The sequence below is a fragment of the Myotis daubentonii genome, chromosome 3, assembly GCF_963259705.1.
Source record: "Myotis daubentonii chromosome 3, mMyoDau2.1, whole genome shotgun sequence".
In the NCBI taxonomy this organism is placed as follows: domain Eukaryota; kingdom Metazoa; phylum Chordata; class Mammalia; order Chiroptera; family Vespertilionidae; genus Myotis; species Myotis daubentonii.
In genome coordinates this window covers 3733265-3755301 of record NC_081842.1, presented here as the reverse complement: position 1 = coordinate 3755301, position 22037 = coordinate 3733265, and the positions used below count along the sequence as shown (strand labels likewise).

At 49.0% G+C, this 22037-nt stretch overlaps 1 protein-coding gene across 4 annotated transcripts in view; it reads left to right on the top strand.

Annotated features, from left to right (window-relative positions):
- HLCS (holocarboxylase synthetase) overlaps nucleotides 1–19787 on the top strand; it is a 161114-nt gene extending 141327 nt beyond the window's left edge. For all 4 annotated transcript variants that reach the window (XM_059686438.1, XM_059686437.1, XM_059686441.1 and 1 more), the window contains 5 exons: nucleotides 12351–12418; nucleotides 13984–14144; nucleotides 15374–15488; nucleotides 17078–17291; nucleotides 18699–19787. In XM_059686438.1, the coding sequence (XP_059542421.1) occupies nucleotides 12351–12418; nucleotides 13984–14144; nucleotides 15374–15488; nucleotides 17078–17291; nucleotides 18699–18870 (730 nt within the window). In that variant the 3' untranslated portion in view covers nucleotides 18871–19787. The remainder of the gene's footprint in view (nucleotides 1–12350; nucleotides 12419–13983; nucleotides 14145–15373; nucleotides 15489–17077; nucleotides 17292–18698) is intronic.
- The last annotated feature ends 2250 nt before the right edge of the window (nucleotides 19788–22037 follow it).

Genomic DNA, 22037 nt, shown 5'->3' with positions numbered 1-22037 from the left:
AAAAATTCCTTTGAGTTTTTATAACTTCAGGATCCTTTTAATAACACACTCATTTTCTATAATAATCTCCAACTGGAACGCCGCACATAAGCCTCTCCCACGGACCCCGCCCACAAGTCCTCCTCTCTCCCTCCTTCCAGACCTGGGCTGTGCAGGGACTTTCATGTTCCTCCCTGCGTTTTAATGCTTATCGTAAAAAGCGTTATGAGAAGTTCCAGGCAGTTTCATTTTGTGCAGGCACACCCGGCAAGCTCGATTTCATTAGAATGGTAAGCTCCGTTTACTATTCTTGGCTTTATGAGGGTCATTCCCTGGGATAGCGGTTAGCAGTAGGTCCAGAGGGGTGTCAGTCCCCACGTTCTGCTATAGCGTCCACTGGGGTCCCTCTGGTGACACAGGGTGGCTGTGCTGCGCCGTTTGGCTCCGTGTACACCATGCCCAGCCCAGCTGCACCGTGAACCCAGCACATGCAGGTGGTGGTGACCTTTGCCCTCTCTCCCTCTCGCCAGGCGTGTGCGTCCCTCATTTCTTGGGTTCTGCGGGCGCTTCTCCAAACACGGAGCTTGTGTGCAGAGGGGCGGGTGCACAGCTCAGCTGCAGGAAGACAACTGCCATCTCCAGGAGACGTCGCGCTCTGTCTTTCCTGGGGAGTCACTGGACAGCTTAACTAGAGGCTTGAGGGAGTGGACCGAATCTAGCAAAATGGAAATGGAAGACACATATGATCAGACTAGAGCCAACCAGAGGGATGACAAACAAGAGAGACTTCTCCCTGACCACCCTCCCTGGCCACCTTCTGGTGGGTGGGCCAGGGCACAGACAGCTTCCAGCCTGGTGTCAACACAGGCGAACTAGGCATTTATTTATCGGCCAGGAGACAACCACCACATTCCCTTAGCACTTGGTAGCTTTGTCAGGGTTTTCACAGGTCTTTTCTTAAAAATAAAAATAAAAAATTAATATATTTCTTTATTGATTTCAGAAAGAGGAAGGGAGAGGGAGAGAGAGATAGAAACATTAGTGATGAGAGAGAATCATTGATCGGCTGCCTCCTGCATGCACCCCACTGGGGATTGAGCCCACAACCCCGGCATGTGCCCTTGACTGGAATCGAACCTGGGACCCTTCAGTTTGCAGGCTGACATTCCTTCCACTGAGCCAAACTGGCTAGGGCTCACAGGTCTTTTCTATCTTCCACACCATCATGTGAAGTTGGATGGGAAATGAGGTGATTCCTCTTTTTCCAGAATCTTCTGTGGCAGAGGACCTCCGACAAGAGTGCACTGGTCTGGAATGTGGGAGCCGCCCCCTCTCCTGGGAGAGGCTCTGCTGTGGAGTCTCTGTCCCTCCGGCACATCAGAGGGAAGAGCTGACGTTAGCTCAGTGCCCACGGCGTGCCAGTGCTCTGCTCAGGGCATCCACGCACAGTGACACATTCACTGCTCATGATGCCCCGGGGGGGGTAAGGGGTGGGGCCTCGTTTCATCTACAAGAAGCTTGGGGCTCAGCATAGGCTGAGGACCCTCGGGGCCCCCAGCGAAGTGCCTGGCTGGGTTTCTGTGAGCCCCTCACTCTGGGGGCAGTGCCTGCTGATGGTGACGGTGCTGGCTGGAGGGCCACACTCCCCAGAGACTGGCACTGACTCGCCAGCTCCCGGTAGGATTTAGGAAGCGCTCCTCCCACCGGGGCCCTGGGGGACGCTGAGTCCCATGGACTTAGAGGGGAAGTGACAGTGTCCCAGGCAGACCAACACGGACACACGCAGGCACACACACTCCGCCAACCGAAAAACCCGCGCAGTCCCTGCTCCCGGGGTTTGTTCAGTACTTCCTGGCCCCGACGTTCCCGCTCTGGGCCGAATGCAATGCTGCGTGTAGCTGAACTTACTGACAAAGGGAGCGTCCTTCCACCGTGTTCAGGTCTTTAAATGCAGTGTAGGGCCCGCTGTGCCTCAGCCCTCACGTGGAGGGAGCTGCCCCCTGAACTCTGGCCCGTCGTTGCCCGGAGCCTGCAGTGGTCCCTGGGCTTGGTGTTGCTAGTCACCCTTCTGTCCGAGTCTTTTCTCCTTGTTTGTTCATGTTCAGCGAGGATGTAACTTTCCTTAGAACTTGTTTGCATTCTCCCCTGTAGCTGACATGGCATTTCAATGAATAGGAATCCAGTATATAAATGTTTGTTATTAAAAACTACCCCCCCCCCGCCCCCATGACTTGCTCTGTCATTGTTTGAGATGGTTCAGGATGCCTTTAAAATTTTTTTAAAAAGAAAATGAAACAAAGAAAACCCAAGGAAAAGATTTATGTATTTGGTTGGGGGAGGGAGAAATTAAACTTCTCATAATAGTTTTTAAATTAAATTTTGTACTCGTCTAAATCCCTTCCTTCTCCACCCCTTCCTCTGATATTCCCTCCCTCATTAAAACAGGATTTCGATGGTATTCACAGGGAAGCTGATTTACTGGAATAAAGAGGTTCTTTAAGTTTTAAATTTTGGAACATTCCCAGTGTGTCTGAACCCGGGTTTCAGATTTTACTGGCATTTTGTTGGCAGAGCAGCCTTTGGAGCCTGTCCTTATTTGAGCGTGTTTCCTGACACCTTTGGCGGTATGGTACTATGTTTTTTAGATTTAAAACAAAATTTAAACAGAAAAGCATATATAAACATATACAGAAGATTGATTATAAAATGTCAAGCAAAATAAAAGGCAATAAAAACTCTCAAAAATTAACAAATGGAAGAACTTTCTTTTTAAAGGGGCAGGAAAAGGCAGGATGAAAACAAAGATCCCAGGAGAGAAATGTTTCCGGAAACCCCAGGAAAAGCTCCCTTTTCATCTGTGCTCAAGGTCATCTCCACACACAAGTGTCCTGTTGAAACAGGGCACGTGGTCGGTGACTGCAGTCACCAGGGCCACAAGAGCATCCACCTGAGATGAAGGGAAAGCTTACGGAGGTGAAGGCAGGGTGGCAGGACCCTACGTGGGTTGGAAGCATCTCCAAGACCAGCCACAGAGGGGATCTCCCCCTTCCCATCCTGGGCCTGAAGGGGCCAGAGAGGAAATAGTACTTCCCAGAGCCCTGGAGAATGAGAGGGTAGAGACGGGCCCAGTGTTGGGAGATCCACTGAGTCCTAAAGCCAGCGTCTCCCTTAATGGAGACATCGTGAGCATTTCCACAAAGACCAGGCGCAAGGCCAGGATGCCCACTCCACCTCTATTGCACATCCTCCCAGAGGTACCGGCCCTTGCAGGTAGATTAGAGAAGTCAATTAGAGGCGCACACATTGAAATAGAAGTAAAAGCGCTTCCATCTGCAGCGATATGGTAGTGTGCCCGGGGAAAATGAAGTGAAACAAAAGAACTCGGTAAGGGAGCAGGATGCATGTCCTGCCAGCACCGAGCCCCTCCACAGGCCACCCCCAAGGGGCAGCAGGGCAGGCAGAAAATGGAGTTGGGAAGGGGTGATTGGAAAATGACCATTTGAACTAAAATCTGTGATAGAATTGGATTCTGAACCAGGTTTAGTCATGGGGGCCATAAACCCAGCATATCGTGGAGCCAAGCCCTGCGTGAAAGAAAGGCCCCTTGTCCCACTGAGTGAAGAGTTAAGCTGGTGCTAAGCTTTCTGGTCCAACAGGCTCTGGCAGGCTGCTGATCTCCGGCAGGGCGGGGCTGACGAAGGCTCCCAGCAGCTCTGAGGTGTGCGCCATGCGGGGCAGCAGGAAGGGTGACATCCAGGGCGGCGAGCTGGTGAAAGAAGCCATGGTTTTGAGGCCAGTTGGCAGGCAGGACATTCTTCCTCATAATTACCCATGAGTGGCGCGGCACTGGGTGGAAAACGGGCCCAGTGAGGGCCTGAGTGGTGGGGTGGGGCTCCCCTTTCTAGAGGAAGAAATTCATTACCTTCACGTTGCTTTGTCTGCCTCGGCGTTTCAGCAGCCTCTTAGCTCTGCAGGGAAGGAAACTGCTTACAGTAGCACTTTATGCAAATTGGGTGAGGAAAGTTGGGTGTGTTTGAAGCAAAAGCATGTAGAGACCAGGGAAAACTTGGGCAAAAAGACCCGGCTAATGAACTTGGGTGCAAGTGTGCTAATTTTAAAAACTTAAGATGACTCTATTTCAGTTCTTAAAAATGCAAAAACCCCATATTGATTTTATTCTTTGGGCCTATATTTTCATAACTTTCCAGAAAACGTATAATCCGCAGAACCACCAAACTTACACAACTGAGAAAATGCATTTTAAGAGATTGGTGGCATGTCTGCCTTCACATTTTGCTTTGTTAAAGGAAGAGATTCTTTGATAGTGACTCAGGGAGTGGGCCTCAGAGCCAGGCAATGCTGGTTACCTGCTGGGACCTCACCAGGCTCTGTGGCCCCACTTTCTCATCAGTAAAATGAGACCACATGGCAGTGGCCTTCACAAGAGTCGTCAGTGCGTTTCAGTGAGAAAATCGCTCATAACCGAGGGGCCCAGCACATGGCTGGATGCTCAGTAAATGGAACCATTTGGGTTATATGAGTCCAAAACCTTGTGGTGCTTTCTGAGTACCTGGAGATCCATCCTTTGCCTGTACTTGAAAATCCATGGTTTTTCAATCAATTAATTAGTTCACAAGGCCTTGGAGAAATCTTAAAGTGGGTGTTGGCTAGTGTACTTGTCATATAGTCAAGAGTGGGGTGTGTGTGTGTCAGAGAGAGGGAGGGAGAGGGATGCTAGAAAAACATTTTATAAAATTCAACATTTTGATAAATACATTTAAAAAATGGGAATGGGTATTTTCTTAATAACATTGTGTATGTGTCCTAAAGATAACATCCTATTTTGTGGGAAAACCCTAAGAAATAAGGGATCTATTAAGATCAGAAGAAAGGTAAGGATGCCCACTATCTCCCCTTCACATTGCTCTGAAGGGATTAGCCAATCCAAGGAGACAAGAGGAGTCAGCTACAGGCATGATTGAAAAGGGAGAGAAACTTGATCCATTTGCAGATGATCTGATGGTATACCTGGGAAACATTAGCGAATCAATGATCCTCTCATTGATTAGTAAGGGAGCATGATATAAAATTAGCATATTAATCAATAGTCTCCATATTCACATATAATAATCAGCAAAGGCTATTAGGGTATGCATTTACAATAGCACAAGTAAGTTAAAATACCTAAGAATGAATTTAACAAAAAATGTGCAAAATTTTACAGGAAATAACTTTAAAACGTGTCTAAAAGACACAAAAGTTAACTTGAACAAATATAAGACAGCCCTTGTTCATAGATGGGACAACGCTACATCACAAGGATGTCAGTTCTTCCCAGGTAACTCACAAATTTAATACATTTGTAACAAAATATCATTAAGTGGGTTGTTTTTTTTGTTTTTGTTTTACCATTAACCTAGACAAGTAGATGCTAAAGTTCATTTGGAAAAATAAATATGTAAGAAGAGCCAGGAAGACAATGAAAAGTAAAAGCCATGAGGTGGTACTAGCCTGGCTAGATTTTAAAGCCTAGACACTAAAGCCTCTGTCATTACAACAGTGTGATACTGGCACATGAATTAATGAGACCAGCAGAAAGGAATAGAAAGTCCAGAAACAGACCTGAGCGCATATAGAAATTTAGTGCATAATAAAGATAGCATTCAAATTCCTATGCCAGGGGCAGACTTTTTAGCAACTGGTCCTGGGACAATTTGATAGACATTTGGGAAAACCAGATCCCTACCTTTCACCATACATAAGAGTAAACACCAAATGGGCCAGGATCGAATTTAAAAAGTGAAGCCCTTTAAGGCCTGGAAACCAGTGGATGGATTCCCGGATCACATGGGCCTAGGAAAGGCTGAGGACACAGAAACAAGAGGCAGTTAAAAAAGAGACTGATACACTTGACTACAGAAACATAAAAAATAAATTTTGTATGGTACAAAACACCATAAATAATCAAAAGATAAACAATGAACTGGAAGGAAATATTGGTAAAATAACACAGATTAGAGCCCTAATAGTACCTAAATATAAGGAGCTGTTAAAAATAGGTGAAAGACATGAATAGGTTATTCACACTATACACACACACATATACATCATACCTTAAACATTTGAAAACCTCACATACATGAGAAAGGCAAAGTACAACTACACTGAAATGCCATTTCTCACCTATCGGATTGGCAGAAGCTAAAAAGTATGCCATCACCCTGCGTTGCCAAGGCTCTGTGGAAAACGTGTGCTATCCACGCTGGTTCATTAGCAATGGAGGGGTCTGGCACTATCTCACAAAGCTAAGTATGCATTTTCCTTCTGACTCAGCATTCCACTTTTAGAATTCGCCCTGAAGAGACACCCGCAACAATACCGAAATCCATGTGAACAAGGGATTCATTGTCCTGGCATTTTGGACACCGCCTAAATGCTGATACAGATACATCAGGGCGAGTTGAATAGCTATGCTACATGCACACAGTGGGTTACCACTCAGCTGTAGAAAAGAATGAGGAAGACTATTAACTTAGAGTAAGTTACAGTTTCCAGGTTATAGGAACGGGGGGAGGGGGCGGGGGGGGGGCGACACAAAAAGCAAAGAAGTATCTCCAACTGGTAACTTTCTCTAAGGAAGAAAGGCAGATAAGAAAACACACGTGTGTCTGTTCATTTGTGCAGAAAGAAACCTGGGAGGAATAACCAGCAACTAGAAGTGAGGTTAGCTGAGCTGTTATTACGGAGGGTAGACGAAGGAGATCTAGGTGGATGGGGTGGGTGGGGCCTGCCACTCCTCGGAGTGTGCTTTTCTGTACAGTTCTGACCCTGGACCGAGTTAAAAATAGAAGAGAAACAAGATGGGAGCGGAGACCTTCTAATGGAAGACAGAAGTACACTTAAGCCTAACCTTAACTCATGAATAGCATAACCACACTGAAGTGAAAGGAAAAGGAACTTCTAAACATAATATTTACCATAGCCCCTCAGGCTAGAGACAAAAAGAACTGTGCATAAATAGTGAACCCTAGTTAGTAAGTTTGTTTTTCACAGTAGCATGGGTCAGCAGTTCTGAAACCACTCTCTGTGTATTACAGTGTTGAGCAAATAAGTAAATACATTTGAGATAATGTGAGCCAGATTTCTCAGCATTGGAGAAGGAAGTACCGATATAGAAAGGAGATAGAGTGAACCTCATGCTGGATTGTAATTGGAGTTTTCACTGAACTCACGGAGTTTAAAGTGGATGGATGGGTCTATGGAAGGGCGGGAGGGAGGTGAAAAACACACTCACTTTTTAGCTATTTCCCGGCACTCAGATTTGTTTTATAAATATCACTCTCCACGAAATGGAGCCAAACCTCCCTGCATAAATGGCTGATTCCAGGGCTGGGGCTGAGAAAGTGCAAACGGAGCCTGGAACCTCTTATGCCAGGAAGTAAGGAAAGGGGGAAGGTGGCAGGGCCCTCTCAGGAGGAAGCAGCCAGCTTGAAGCAGCGTCCACTGGCCGAATCTAGGGCAGTTGAGCTTCCAATTGAATAATGATCATAAAGATACACCCTATTGAGTGAGAATTCCCAGGTCCATTCTGACATAAATAAGTAGAAGGATAAATGAGTGGGGAGAAGGAAGAGCGCTCACAGTAGTGTCCTGCAAGCAAATACGAAATAGGTGATGGCATCAGAAAACTACTGTTTGTCAGTCATCAAATAAATAATCGAGTCAAGCAAAACTCATCCACAGATACAAAACTAGTAGATACAAAACTATGAGGAACATATTTATCTTTCCAGAAGTGTTTCTTAATTACAAGGGAAAAACAGGAACTTCACAGTGCAAAAACCTGGCACACAGCACCTTAACCAGGTGGGGCAAAGCCCCTCACTAATATGAGGCGTTCACTATAGGGAAACTGAGGGGGGATGGATGGGGTGTATGGGAAGAGAACTCTGTACATTCTGCTCGTTTTCTATAAACTTAAACCTCAAAAAAACAAAGCTTAGTCATTTTTTTAAATGCTGTATTGTGACACATGAACATATATGAAATGGGAATTTCTGTGTCTACGTAATTTCCCTGAGCGCCGCCACCCTCGCTCATTTACATATTATCTGCAGCTGCTTTGGGGCTGGGGCCTCAGGGTTGGATGTTTGCAGCAGAGGCCATATGGCTCACAAAGACGAAAATAGGATGCCGGCCGCTGTGTGCAAGTCGTCTCCCAGCCCAGAGGCATCTGCCCAGGGACTGCACCGGGACTCAGCCTGCCACCTCTGCACAGGCCACGTGCTCCGCCAGGCATCCGTGCAAGGGACAGGCGTGGCAGCACGTATGTCGTGTGAGCTACGGGAGGGTGCGTGCAGGGAGCCCGTAACAGCTCGGCAGCTGCTGGCCTTGGCATTGTGAGTCTGATCTCTGGGAAAGGAGATGACTCACCAACTAGTGAGCTGACGGATACGTGCATAACCTACTTGAAGGAAGGTTGGGTTTACGTAACTCTTTTATAGCACATTCCCTGGTTATAAAATGAATGTGCTCCAAGTGTAGGAATATTGGGAAAGTCAGAAAAGTATGAAGAAGAAAATGAAAGCCACTTGAAATTCTACCACCCAGAGATGACATAGAACAACACAAAAGATGTTGAACTCGTAACAGAATTGTGCCTCCACGTCCTGGAGATGACGGCGCTGGCATGTGCCCTGGATTCTTCCATCAGCGCACCTGGGACACAGAGCCCGCGTAAATGGGACCATACTGCTGCTGCTAAGCCTTTCCTCTTAGTTATTAACGTAGCAAGAATGTCCATAGCTGTGTCAACAACATCATTGTACTACCTCAAGTAAGGAATTTTTCCAGTTGTCAGAAATGTATTTTGTAAAATATACTGATGCATGTTTTTTTTTTTTTTAATGGGGAACATGTCTAAAAGAATATATACTTTTAGTAAGAAGAGGAGATGGTATCAGTGGGTAGCTCCGGAAGGTAAAGACAGGATGATATGATGATTTGAATGTCTTCATTATGTTCCGTGTAATCTCTGGGTGGTAAATTTTCAAAAAGGACTTCTGTGGATGGCTTATTTTCTGCTTTGTACTTATCCATAGTTTTCAAATAATTATACTCCTTAAAATGACCGCAGCTGATATTTTGTGTTATATTTCCTAATATCTTAAAAAGGTTATCTTAAACGTCATGGAAGTCACGCTGTGTATAGCATCTCCACTGGTGAAGGGACTCTCGCATGTGGGGCCGCTGCGATTCTTTTTGGCTCCGCTGTCATGGACTGTTGGCACCATTTCTGATTTTCCACAATGTAATGCTGTGATGAGTAGCCGTGTCCCAAATTCTTCTTTCTCCCTCTGAATGCTGCTGAGGCTTCGATCTTAGAAGCACAGTCACCGTGTCTGAAGGCATAACATTTTTAAGGTTCTCATTGCATAAGAAAAGACTGGCTTGAAGCATTTCTGCTCGTTAATTACTGTCAGATAAGCTCTCACTCATTGGTTATAATAAAAGGGGACTACAGATAACTGACTGACTTAGTTATTTTTAAAGCAGCTCTTTAGTCCTGTCTTAGAAGTGTTTTTGAAGTTAATTAGATATTATGTCTGAACATAAAAATCATGCTTTCCCCCCAAAACTTTTCAAAGAATTTTAAAGGTAGCTAATCATGTTAAAGAAAATTTTAAAAATAAAGAAAGAGTTTTACCAAATCTCACTCCTTCCCTTTCTATACATAGTTGGAATAAAAGTATATGTAGTTTTGTGTCCTGCTTCTGTAATGTAACATTCTATTGCGTGTGTCTATTGTCACAGCCTCATAATTATGATTTTTAATGACTACAAATTATTCCACTGACTTCATATATGACAGTAACATAACCATTCCCTGGCTGGATGCTTAGGCTTTAATACATTTTTACTTGTAGCACTGTGGTGAGTGTGGACTGTTTCCTTGGTTCAAAACCCCAAAGTGTATTGACTGGGTCTGAATTTAAATTTTTATTCCTTCAGAATTTTCACTAATTCGTACTGGCCTATCTTCTAGGTTAGTCTTAGTTTTGAAGTTTCATTCCAACGACCTCATGAAATTCATAGGTTCCCATTGGCAGAGCACCCAGTAGGTGCTGTGATGTCCTTAGGAACCTAAGTGGCCAGGACACTGCCCTGTTTGCAGGGGGACTTTTATGGGCCGGGATGTGTCAGACATCGGAACGCTTTCCTTGCAGGCCCGCTTGGTCCTCCAGTGAATGCACTCGGCTGCCACTCACACAGCCTTCTACTCCACAGCCTTTGCCCACAGGAGAGAAGCTATCCGGAGGCAAGGCGGTCGTCATTGTGGAGCCCCCCTGGTTTCCTTTCTGTTTCCTTTGGTGAGAACATCAGGTCGGGATGGAAATGCACTGCGGTGCCTCCTGGCCGCTAAAGCAGACTCCAGCGACTTCATTTGGAGAGATGCACACGTTACCGGGTTCATAAATGCTCCTTTGTTGCCTGTGGCCGTGCGGTTTGGCCCCAGAGTTATCTCAGATGCACAAATAAATCCGGCGGCCTCCAGTTGTCTCCGGTTCAGCGTTGCCCCCTTCCCCGCTTGTCTCCCTCCTCGCAGTTTCCTCTTGGCCTTCAGCGCACAGACCCGTCTTCTCATCAATATGCCCTGTTAACTGCTGCCAAGCCTCCAGCAGCTCAGTGCATATGTTCCCTTAATCATTTCTCTTTGTTCTAGAAGTCTGTGTTTGGTTTCTGAATACCCGCCTGCCCCCAGTTCCACCAGCACCGTCGTTGGCCATAGCGCATGGCTGTTTAGGTCTGTTTAAAGAACATCCTGGATTGCCTGGCATGGAGGGCGCCCGCAGTCTGTGCACAAGGTGCTAAATCACCCCTCTCCTCCCCGAGAGCCCCGGCCCTGCCTTGCCCAGGGGAGGGACGGCAGGGCCCTCTGGGGCGCAGTGGGGCCTGGAAGACAATCTCCCTCCCTGCAGGGACAAAGCTCCCTTCTCAGGCCTCTCTGCTGCCCAGCACAAGAAAAGGACGCCTTCTTGTCTAGGCACCGTGGCTCTCAAAGGGCTATTCATGGCGTCCAAGAGAAATACCTCTGGAGCTGTATTTCATGGGAGATGGAAGGGGCCTGGGCTGTGGGCGGCGGGCGGCCTGCTTGCTGGGAATGCCCTGTGCCTGGGGCCCGGCCCGCCCCCTACCCGACGCCCCCTACCCCACTGGCCGGGCTCTTTCAGCAAGTACAGGGGTCTCTGGGCTCCTCCTCCCTGGGGCCTGCACACACGGGGCACAGCTCTGCGAGCCAGGGGCGCACTGAGGCACAGGGTTCTTTGCTCTGCTCTGAAGTGTTCTCCTCCTCTTCTCATTTGTAACGTTCCACTCGTTCCTGGAGCCCACAGGAGAGGAGGAAGAGCTACTCCAGGCATGGGCTTTCTTCAGCCCTTTCTCCTCGGCCAGGGGCGCTGTGGAACCCTGGAAACGATTACGAGAAACGTTGTTTATACGAAATTCCATCTCTCCCTCGTCTGTGCCCTGGCCTCTTCCCTCCTCCAAAAAGTAGCTCAAAGAGCCCCAGCAGCGGCCCCGACAAGTGGGCAAACCTGATCCTTGTTTATGAAATCCCACCGTGAACCGCACCCGCGCAGAACCTGGGCAGCCACTCCCGGGGGGAGAGAACGCCGTCCCAGCACGGGGCCAGCCCATGGAGGACAGAGTTGGGAGGAAATCCGCAGAATGAGGCTTTTCCCCCCTTGCCTTTTCAGAAAAAAAGTGACTTGCCCCGTTTGCTGGAGATACAGTGCACTTTCCTACCTTATCCCCTGAAGGGAAGTTTGTGTTCTTTTAAGTGAAACCAGTTTAAAAGCAGAACTCAAGCCGAAAGTGATCCAAGGTTCTGCCTTGTTCTCAGAAGGTGTAGATTTATTTACTATAGTTAAAGCATAATTAGTTCTCAGGGGAGAGTGTATCTTTTAAACGGCTTTATGGCCACCATATTGGTTTTCTGAATAATCAGAAACTTCTGTTATGATTATGTTCTAGGGTTCGAACAGAAACGCACTGTAAGTAGAAACAAATGTCAGGAATTGTTAGTTGTCACTCGAAGAGGGGACAGCACATGAGAAAGAACGCGATGGGATACTCCAAAGAACTGTAGTCTAACGGCGTCTTACACTGGGGTGCAGCTCAGGCGGTACGCGTGCCTGCCTCCTCAGTCTTCCGGAGGCTGGGAAAGGGGTGCAGCCAGGAAAGCCGGAGGGTGGCCTTCCTGACCCACACGTCCACACGTGAGTGTAAACAGTGTTCCCCTCTTGTCCGCGCCGGAGGATCTCCTGCCCGTGTCCCTGTTCTGGCTGACCAGTCTTTCCCACCATTTGCAGGTTGATGTTTGAGATGCCGCAGGAAATGGGTTTAATAGCCATCGCAGTCCGCCAAACACAGGGCAAAGGTCAGTCATCTTTTGTTATCGTTTGTGTTGGGTCTGTTTTCTAAAACCGGTGACGCTCGTGGCCAGGAGAGCCCACTGATTGAGTGTGCTGATCCTCAAGGTGACTCCACTTAGAAGTCATTTGTTTTCACCCCTCCCGCCCCCGCCCCTCTGCAGTGGAATGGAGGAGGGGGGAGTTGATCAGAAGATTGAGCCTGAGTAGAATAAAAGCATTCTCTCAGACGGAGATGTTTAGTACCCACCTGACATCTGCTTGTGATGGCTCTAACATCTTGTGAATTCTCCCTCCTGACACGTTCTGGGCATTGCAGCTTGTGAGCCATCACAGTGCTGTAGAGACGTCATTTTCCTGAGGGGCCGTCTGTGTCTATACTGAGTGTCACACGGAGGGCCTTGCATCTGCCAGCCCCTGCCCCAGCTGACACTGGAATTTGCATGGAGCCTCGCCCATTCACCAAGTGCCCACAGAGAAGCAGAGGGCTGCACAGAGCTTCCCCACCTGTGCCCCTCGGAGGCTGGAGCCCACATCCTCCCAGAGCTCATTGTGTCTGGCCGAGAGCAGACTCGTGTTCAGTGTCATGCAGGAGGCACCGGCCCCGCCCCTCTCCAGCCCGGCCAACGCCAGGCTGACCCACATGTGCTTTTAACCCTCAGGCTCTCGTGCCTTTCTCAGAAGGAGCAAAGAAATAAGGAATCGGTTTCTGTTTCTTTCTCTTAAACATTTCTCAATCCTCACCCGAGGATATGCTTTTATTGATTTTTAGAGAGAGACAGACAGACGAGAGAAACATGGATCGGTTGCCTCCTGTGCGTGCCCCAACTGGGGATCGAACCTGAAACCTTCTGGTGTGTGGACGACACTTCAACCAACTGAGCCCCCAGGCCACGGCTTAAACATTGCTTTAGAACATAAAGAGAGAAACATTTCATTTTACTAAAAGCCATGGCACTCAGTATGGTGGTTTTTAAAAAGATGGAAAAACTTTGATTAGCTATACCTCCCATACTTTTCTCCTGACTTATGTTTTAAGAAAAATAACTCAGTTAATATCAGGGATCACCTTTTAAGTTCAGCTTCTTTTTTTTAAATAACAGTGAGATATAATTCACGTGCCACCCAGTTCTCCCTTGTAAAGTTTCCAGCTCTGTGGGTTTTAACACAGTCACAGGGTTGTGTGACCCTCACCACAGTAGGAATCAGTTCTAAAGAGGGGCCTCCCCTGCATGAACATAGACCAGGGCCTCCCCTGGGTGATATAGATGCGGCCCAGTCCTGTCTCTCGCCGGCATGGCCGTATGGTGAGAGTTGAGACGGTGAGTGATGTTCTGACACGGGAAGACTTTGAATCATCAAAGCACAGATGATGTGCTCACAGAGGCAGAACAGTCTGCTAATTATGGGAGCTTGTTCAGCAGCAGAGCTTCAGGTCTGGGGCAGCTTCTCTGAGTTAACCCCAGAGCACCCAGCGCCTTCCCCAGCCCAGGTGTGTTCAAGGGACGGCCTTCCTGTGCGGCTCTGTTCATGTGGCGAAGTGGCCAGTTTCCCGGTGGGGCCTGTCTTCCAGGGCGAGGAGGGAACGCGTGGCTGAGCCCCGTGGGATGTGCTCTTTCCACGCTACTGGTCTCCGTCCCACTGAGGTCCCTGCTGGGACAGAGGATCCCGTTCGTCCAGCACCTGATGTCCCTGGCTGTGGTGGAGGCGGTCCGGTCCATCCCCGGGTACCAGGTACGTGCGGCTGCCTCACCGGGGCGTCCCCACCATGTGTGCAGGTGCTGGCATGGTACATGTGCAGCATGTGTTTGCGTGACGGCTGCATGTAGAACCTTGGCCTGCTCTTTGCCACGTTGGCAGCAGCGTCCCTGGAGTTTGTAGCTGCTTCAGGCGCCAGGATGGGCTTCTCCCCGGGGCCCCTTCTGTGCTGTTGTCAAATAGCCACAGCCGGGGAAGGACGAGACTTGTTTTTATGGAAGCACGTTGGACTGGAGGGCTGTTTGTGTTTCCGGTGAAAGGCTTGTTTTATAGGCCAGAAAATCCCTCTCATTTCCCACGCGCTGCCCGGCCCGTGCTCAGCAGGGCGGCTGGGGCTGCAGTTGCGCAGGCTCGGCGTGCGGTTTGTCTGGGACGCTGCCCAGCCGAGGGGACAGGTGCGCCCGCTCCATCCTTCCTGTTGGGGCTTTGGTGTCAGTGACTAAGAAGACAAGCAAAAGGGGGCGAGCACCACGGTGACTAAAAGCCGTCTCTCCGGTACCTGCCCCACCTGTCAGGGAGAATTCCATGTGGCCATAAAGAAGGGGTGTCCCCTGCCTTCTCCCCACCTGCAGCTCTTGCTTACGTCAGGCTGGACACGTTCATGGGATTAGTTCCCGAGGCACGGTGCTGAGCGCGTGGCTCAGAGGAGGCTGGTCCCCGCATTTAAACAGAGCGGCCCGCCAGTCCCGAGCTGCAGGCACGCCCTCAAAATCACCGTGAGCAGGACCTGGGTACGCGTCAGGCCGTGAGCAGGACCTGGGTACGCATCAGGCCACCACGGTGTGGGTTAGCCCAGGGCCATCTTTCTCGCATCGGCTCCTTGACCCCTAAGAGCATTATTCCCCCCCCCCCCCCCGCATCTATCATGTGGTAGCTGCTCCATGGTGGTTGATGCTGAGATAATGAACTGCACTCACCAATAGGCATCTTCAGGAAGTGTTTTTTATGATGATAAACAGTGATGGGGGAGGGAAGAATGATGCAGTTAATGCCAGATATGTCCTTGGGTCTCTCTCCCTGTAGCCCTGAGAGGTGCTCTAACACTGGCTTGTCCCAAAGGAGTGGTTGTCATTCTGAAAAAGAAGAGGGGTGAGGCCCCTGGTTCCTGCTTTCCAGGGTGCTCTGTTCCTCTCCCTTTTAGCTGGAGGCCCCAGCAGGCCCCTGGTGTCTGTGGCGCCGTCATTAACATGCGGACTTCCCTTCAGGACCTCAACCTTCGGGTGAAGTGGCCCAACGACATTTACTACAGTGGCCTCATGAAGCTCGGCGGAGTCCTGGTTAACTCGACGCTTGTGGGAGAGACGTTTCATATTCTCATTGGTAAGTTTTCAAAGCCTCCCCCAGCATTTGGCTGTGTTGGGGGAGTGAATTATCATACGAATTACTTTTTCTTTGAGTCCTGTATTATAGAATGTAATACGTGTGCAAAATAGGCAGATTAGTTGAAAGTGCTTCGAGGGTTTATTAGCCTTCCTGTCTATGGCCATGGAAACCAAGTTGGTATCATGGCAGATGCATTTTCCTACACCTTCCTACATCCTGCGCCTTGTTGAATTAGAAATGGTGAAAGTACTAGTAAACCACAGTGAGATAGCACCTCACACCTGTTAGCATGGTGTGTATCAAAAAGATAAGAAATGACAAGTGTTGGTGAGGATGTGGAGAAAAAGGAATTCTTGTGCCCTGTTGGTGGAAATGCAGATTGATGAAGCCACTATGGAGCTGAGGTTCCTCAAAAATTAAAAATAGATCTAGCATATGACCCAGAATTTTTGGCATCGTGTACACTGAATTCCATGCCTACACTCTATAGATGCTTCCAGGATTGTGTGCAGAGCTAAATGAATGAACCAACGAACCCCTGCAGAATCTGCTCTGTTGTTGGAGTTACTTTTGTTTTCTAGATGTAAATGCTATTGCTTTGTTTTTTAATAGGCACATATTTTAAAAATACATGCTGGGGCCAATCCACCCTTCACTGCACTGAGAAAGGATCAGAACATTGACCGAAGGACAGCGCTAGTGTAAACGTCATTGTTCTGTGTGAGGAGCGTGTGGGGTGTGTTCTCAGAGGCCTGAGAACACGGTTGTCTTGCTGCTAGGCTTGCAGTGTTTCATGGCTGACTGAGGGCCCCTGTGAGGTTGATTCAGGGCCCTGCTGAACACGGGGGTTCAGCTTCTCTGAAGGCTGGTGGCTCCCAGAGAGACGGCGGTGTGAGGAACAGCAGAGAGAAGCCTGTTCAGGCCCCGCTGCTGGTAACGCAGCCTCCTGAGGCCTGGCTTAGGCGGCCAGCAAAGAGCCACTGAAAAGGGGTTGGCCCCTCGCCAGCAGCTAAGCCCAGCACCGAAGACATCCAAGGATAAAGCATTAAAAGATCTGTTCTAGGGTTATTCCATCACCAGGCTTTGAAACCTCTGAATCCACAGTTTACTCCTTAAGACCTGAATAAAATTCTCTTTTCAAGCATGCGTTCTGTTACTCAAGTAGGAAAAGAAACAAGAACTTGTCGGTGCTGAGCTGCAGGTCTAGGCTGGACCACACGAGCTACCGTTTCAGAAGCAACGCTGAGAAGTTTTGTCGTGTCCCGTGTGTCCCCCCCCCCCCCCCCCCCGGCTTCTGTTTAACTGAATCAGAAGTGGCTTGCTTCTTTCCGTCTTATTGCCAGACGGTGGGGATGGTCCTGGCTGGATGGGGGCAATGAAGGAAGAATGGAAAGATAGATGGGCGCAAATATACGTGTCCCTCCGTGAGTGGGCAGCAAAGTGCACACGGATGAGGGCAGGGAGGCAGGAAGCTGACAGTGAACGCTGTCCCTCCTTCCAGACATTGAGACGTTGACAGGAACAGGCGATGCCATCAGCAGGTTGAGCTGTGCATGTTTTTCAGTTGTTTGTTTGTTTTTGACCAGGCTGTGGATTTAACGTGACTAACAGTAACCCCACCATATGCATCAATGACCTCATCACAGAATACAATAAGAAGCACGGGGCGGACCTGGCGCCCTTAAGAGCTGATTATCTCATCGCCAGAACGGTGACGGTGCTGGAGAGCCTGATTGACACGTTTCAGGACGCAGGGCCCAGCGGGGTTCTCCCCCTTTATTACAAGTACTGGGCACACAGGTCAGTGCTGGCGCCTCTTCGTTCCTTATGAAGCCAGTAGGTCAGTCTCGTCAACTGAGAAACTAAGCCCCCGTCGGCCTAGTTTCTGATGGAGAAACCTGGTGGACACGGCCTCGCCTGGACAGCGCCGCCAGTCCCAGGCCCGCTGGCCTCCCGGGCCTCCCGGGGATGCGCTGGGAGGGACCCCATCACTGAGAGGTTTCCTGCCAGCACGTTTAAGCTGAATCTAATTGTGAGGAAACAGGCAAATGTAAATTGTGGAACATTCTAGATAACAATGGTTTTCAAAGTGAGCTTCCCCAGGCTGTGGGAACTTGGGAGGAATACGGATTCTTGAGTCTCCCTGACAACCTCCTACATCAGAAACCCCAAGGCTGGGCCCAGCTTTGTGCTCTGACAAAGGCCCCGGGGGATTCCCGGCCCCTGGAGTGTTTGAGAAGCCTGATGTGCGCCCACAGGCCTCTGCCTTCCCAGTGCCAGTGCCTTAAGCAGGCAGGTGGGCGCTTTCTGAGAGTAAAACGCAGGGCAGTGAAGTGCGACAGGTGCTGCATAACTAGATGCTGCTGGGAGGGCGGAGCCCCAGAGGCGCTAAGGGGCCAGTGGGAGACCGAGCTGAGCTTGCGGGTGTGAGGTCCTTAGTGCAGCACGGTTAGTTCCCAAGGGAGAGAGTGCTGTTAGGCTCTTCAGGGCCGCATTCTCATTCGTAGGCGACACATGATGAAGCGTCTAAGTGTCATGATGTTGCAACTTATTTTAAATGTCAGCCCCCAGAAAGTGTGTGTGTGTGATCAGTTGATATGAATTTAAGTAAAGGGAGAGTATGAGATCCACTGTATTTTTTCAACTTTTCTATAAGTTTGAAATTCTTAAAAAAAGTTGGGGGAGGGGAATTCTGTACTTTTAAAACTTAAAATTGTATACATTTGGAAAATATGTAAAAGACAGAGAACTTTTCAGCTCAGCTTCTTTTCCCGTAATCTCAGCCAAAACACTTAGAGCGTGGCCAGTGTTCTTAAAAGTGCTCGAGTGGGAGGAGGGGGAAGATCAGCGGCCACTCCTGCCCTGGCCGGTGCTCAGTTGGTTAGGGCGTCATCCCGAGGTCAGGGCCATACAGGAATCGACCAGTGAACGCGTAAATAGGTGGAACAACAAACCTCTCTCTCTGCCTTTCTCTCTAAATTCAATAAATACATTTTAAAAAATGAAGAGGGAAGCAATTCCTAACTCCCTGTTGGACTTGCGCACACCCTGGTCATTGAAACAGCTCACACGGACTGTGAGGCCGAGCGCAGACAAGGCATCTAACCTCGCCTGGCCCAGCCCCGCACCCCGCGCCCCTTCCTGTCAGGCATCAGGACTGTCAGCCACAGCCCATTCCCCTGACCTCTCCCTGTGCTTTGTTCTCAGTGCCCAGCGAGTCCGCCTGGGGAGCGCCGAGGGGCCGGAGGCGTGGATCGTCGGCCTGGATGACTCCGGGTTCCTCCAGGTTCACCAGGAGGGTGGCCAGGTGGTGACTGTGCATCCGGACGGCAACTCCTTCGACATGCTCCGCAACCTCATCGTCCCCAAGCAGCGGTAGTGCCGTGGGAAGGCGGCCGGCCGGGGGCGCGCAGAGCGGGCCTGGTGCTGGGACCACTCAGGACTGGCCCCGGGCATGGCCACCGCAGCAAGCATTCCAGTTCGGGCCTGCTCTTTCCTTGCCCACAGATCTAGAACGCTAGCTTAGAGGTGTGGGCGAACGTCCTCTCCCTCCGGTTAACCTGTTAGTCCTTGAATTTTGTTCTGTCAGTTATTTCCTCGGGTGATGGGAGAAGATCTGGGGGGAGGGTTGCTGCAAGGAAAAGGTTTAGTTCAGGTAAAGTCCTACCAAAGGTGTGACATTGTCCCCCCTCTTGGGCCTGGAAGTGTGTTTATTGCAACCCCCCAAATATTTTTACCTGGAAACCACAATGGAATAATTCAAACCTTTCCCAGCGGTGGAGACCTTTCCCCCTCGACTATTAAAAGGCAAATCAGAGACAGCTCCGGGCTGCGCGTTGGCAGGCGGAGGTGCAGCAGCTGTTTACAGCCCCGGGCGGCTTCCTGCGGGGCAGACTGGCACTCCGGGGAGGCGGAGGCGGCGTCACTTCTGTGTTAATGAAGAGACGGCGGTTGGAGGTCCAGTGGCGGGGTCTGGTGGCCACAGAGGCGGGCAGCTGGGCCGGCTGCGATGGTCTGCAGAGGAAATGGGTTAATTACTCTGACTGGTTTCTGAGCTCTCCTTTCAGAGCTTTAATTTCACTGCGTATTCCGAAGTGATGGGATCAGGGTCAGGGCCCTTCAGGGCTGATGAGGCCTTGCCCAGATGTGGGTACGCCGGGCTGACAGCTGGGGATGGAGGCGGCTTTGGAACGTTCTAGTGAGACTGCTCACAGGACACAGAAGCACGTGGCCTGGTCTTTGTCAGTCATTATTTTTTGCCCCTTCTGATACAGACAAGAAAGAAAATGTGATTGATTTGGAATTCCATCCTTTAAGGTGTGTGTGTGTGTGTGTGTGTGTGTGTGTGTGTGTGTGAGAGCGCACTCTTTAAACTATCTTCAAAATCTGATATACTAAGTCTCCACCGAAGAACAAAAGAAAGGAAGCCTTTTGATATCCATTGCTGTTTCCAGATGTACTCCACGCTTTTTCCATGTAACTGCTATCTCTGTTGAATGTGTGAATCATGCATATTACTTTTCAGCCTTAAAAGGCCGATTTTTGCCCACTTTTCTCTCTTCCTGCCAGTCCCAAGTGAAATTAGCGGAAAGAAAACTGATGGCGCTCTCAGCTTTGAACAAAACCGCCTGGTTGTGCAGCCAGCACCATCTTCACCCGCCCTCAGCCGGTCAGGCTGGAGGAGAAGGTCAGTGCGCCCTCAGCCAGGCACGGGCAGCCCCGCAGGAAGGGAGCAAAAGAAGGTTCAGTACACCCGCCCAATATGTGTTTTTTGGAAATGTAACTTTTTAAAAAGAACTTCAAAAGTAATTTTTGCAACTAAGACTTCAATTAGAATTATTCCCCCCCACCCCAAAGGTCACTCTCTTCTAAATGCCCAAGTCTTCTTTTGGAGTTAGTCCCAAGTGTAAATAGAAGTTCACCCCACCCCAACACTACGAAACGGACTCGCCCTTGAGAGGGGTCTGCAAAGCATCACCAAGAAGAGCGATCTCGGGTGCATTCAGCGCAGACTTGGTAACAGAAGGCAGGTCATCTCTCAGAGCCGCCGTCATTACTTGCCCGTTTCTTTGGGGGTTATTTAATGAAAAACATGCTATGTTTTGTTTTAAGCTGAAGTTCTATTCTGGACAGCTCTGTTTTGGGGGAAAAATGTTATCATTTAATTTCCTTTCTGTAAATTAAAACTAATGAAGTGTGGCCATGTCGGAGCAGAGGGAGCTGCGGGCGGCCGGCCTGTGTGTGCGAGGCTTGTGCCCCGTCCTGTGTCTTCAGGGAGACAAAATGGACTTGAAGCAGATGCTGAGCTTTTCCTAAAGCCGATTCTGCCTCAGACGAACCAAAGACTTTTTGAAATTCTGCTTCGCGTAGAGCAGCCGCATACAGACGTTTCCTTAGAGCTGTCAGCACCAGAGGCCCGCCCCCTCCTCCATGTGGGGTGACCATGCACCCGGCAGTCTCATCGCAAGGAGCTTTTCAAGTCTTAACAGAAACTACATGGTCTTCAGTCTCTGAAACGGGACACGGAACTCAGGGTTGGTGTGTGCGTTTAGGACATGGAGTGGTCCCCCCGTGTGGAGGCTGCGCTTGAGCATCTGACAGGTTATGGGCAAGGCAGGTTTGGGGGACACTTTTAGAAGTGCCTGCTAACAGGATCCGTCAGAGCTGGGCTGCCTATGGCCCACGGATCAGGGGGTGAGGAAAACCACTCCTGGGGGATTTCCGGAGCCCGCCGGGCAGCCTGGCTGCATGCACAGGGCGTGGGCTAAGTGGGAAGGATTTGTGTCTGGCGTGAAACCGTCCTGGGGTTCATGGCTGCGGCACCCTCACTTGTGACCAGACAGAGAGGTAGATGCACAGGCCCAGGTTGGGTAGCACACCCCGCCCCCACGTACGCCCCAGAGTCTGAAAACCTGGGGAATCCAGCCTCACCCAGCAGATTGAGAATGCAATGAGACATTTTAGGCTGACAGTCTGTAGACCCGTTTGCTGCTAACAGAAAACGGAGAATCTTTATTCCGGGGTAATTGCTATGCATATTCGAAATAAAAGGAAGTGGCGACCTTTGCGTTTTTAGCTTTTCAAAGAATCGTGTCTGAAAAGTAATTACTTTAAGCCGATGCCTATAAAATACACGTCTACCAAAATAAACTTTTAAGACTTTCTATACAGTTTGAGCTCCTTGTTATTTTTTACCACAAGTTTCATTTTTAAAAATAGACAACTACTTTTGGTTACAGTATTTTTATTCATATTTAAACATTTTTACAAAATAAATAGTTTTACAAGGTAAGGAATATGTATGTATTTCTAAGTATTAAGAAGCCGGTGCTTTTTTAAGACGTATTTTTGACAAATGTATTGTGTCATACAAAAGAGAATTCTTATTCCAAAGAAAGTTAGCAAAACCCAAAAATAAAAGAATAAATGTTTGAGATGAAAAATAAATTTAATAAAACAACTTAATGTAAGTTTTTAAATTTAAAATAAATTGAATGCAATAACAAATTAAAGAACATACTTTGTTCTTGTAGAATTTTTTCTTAC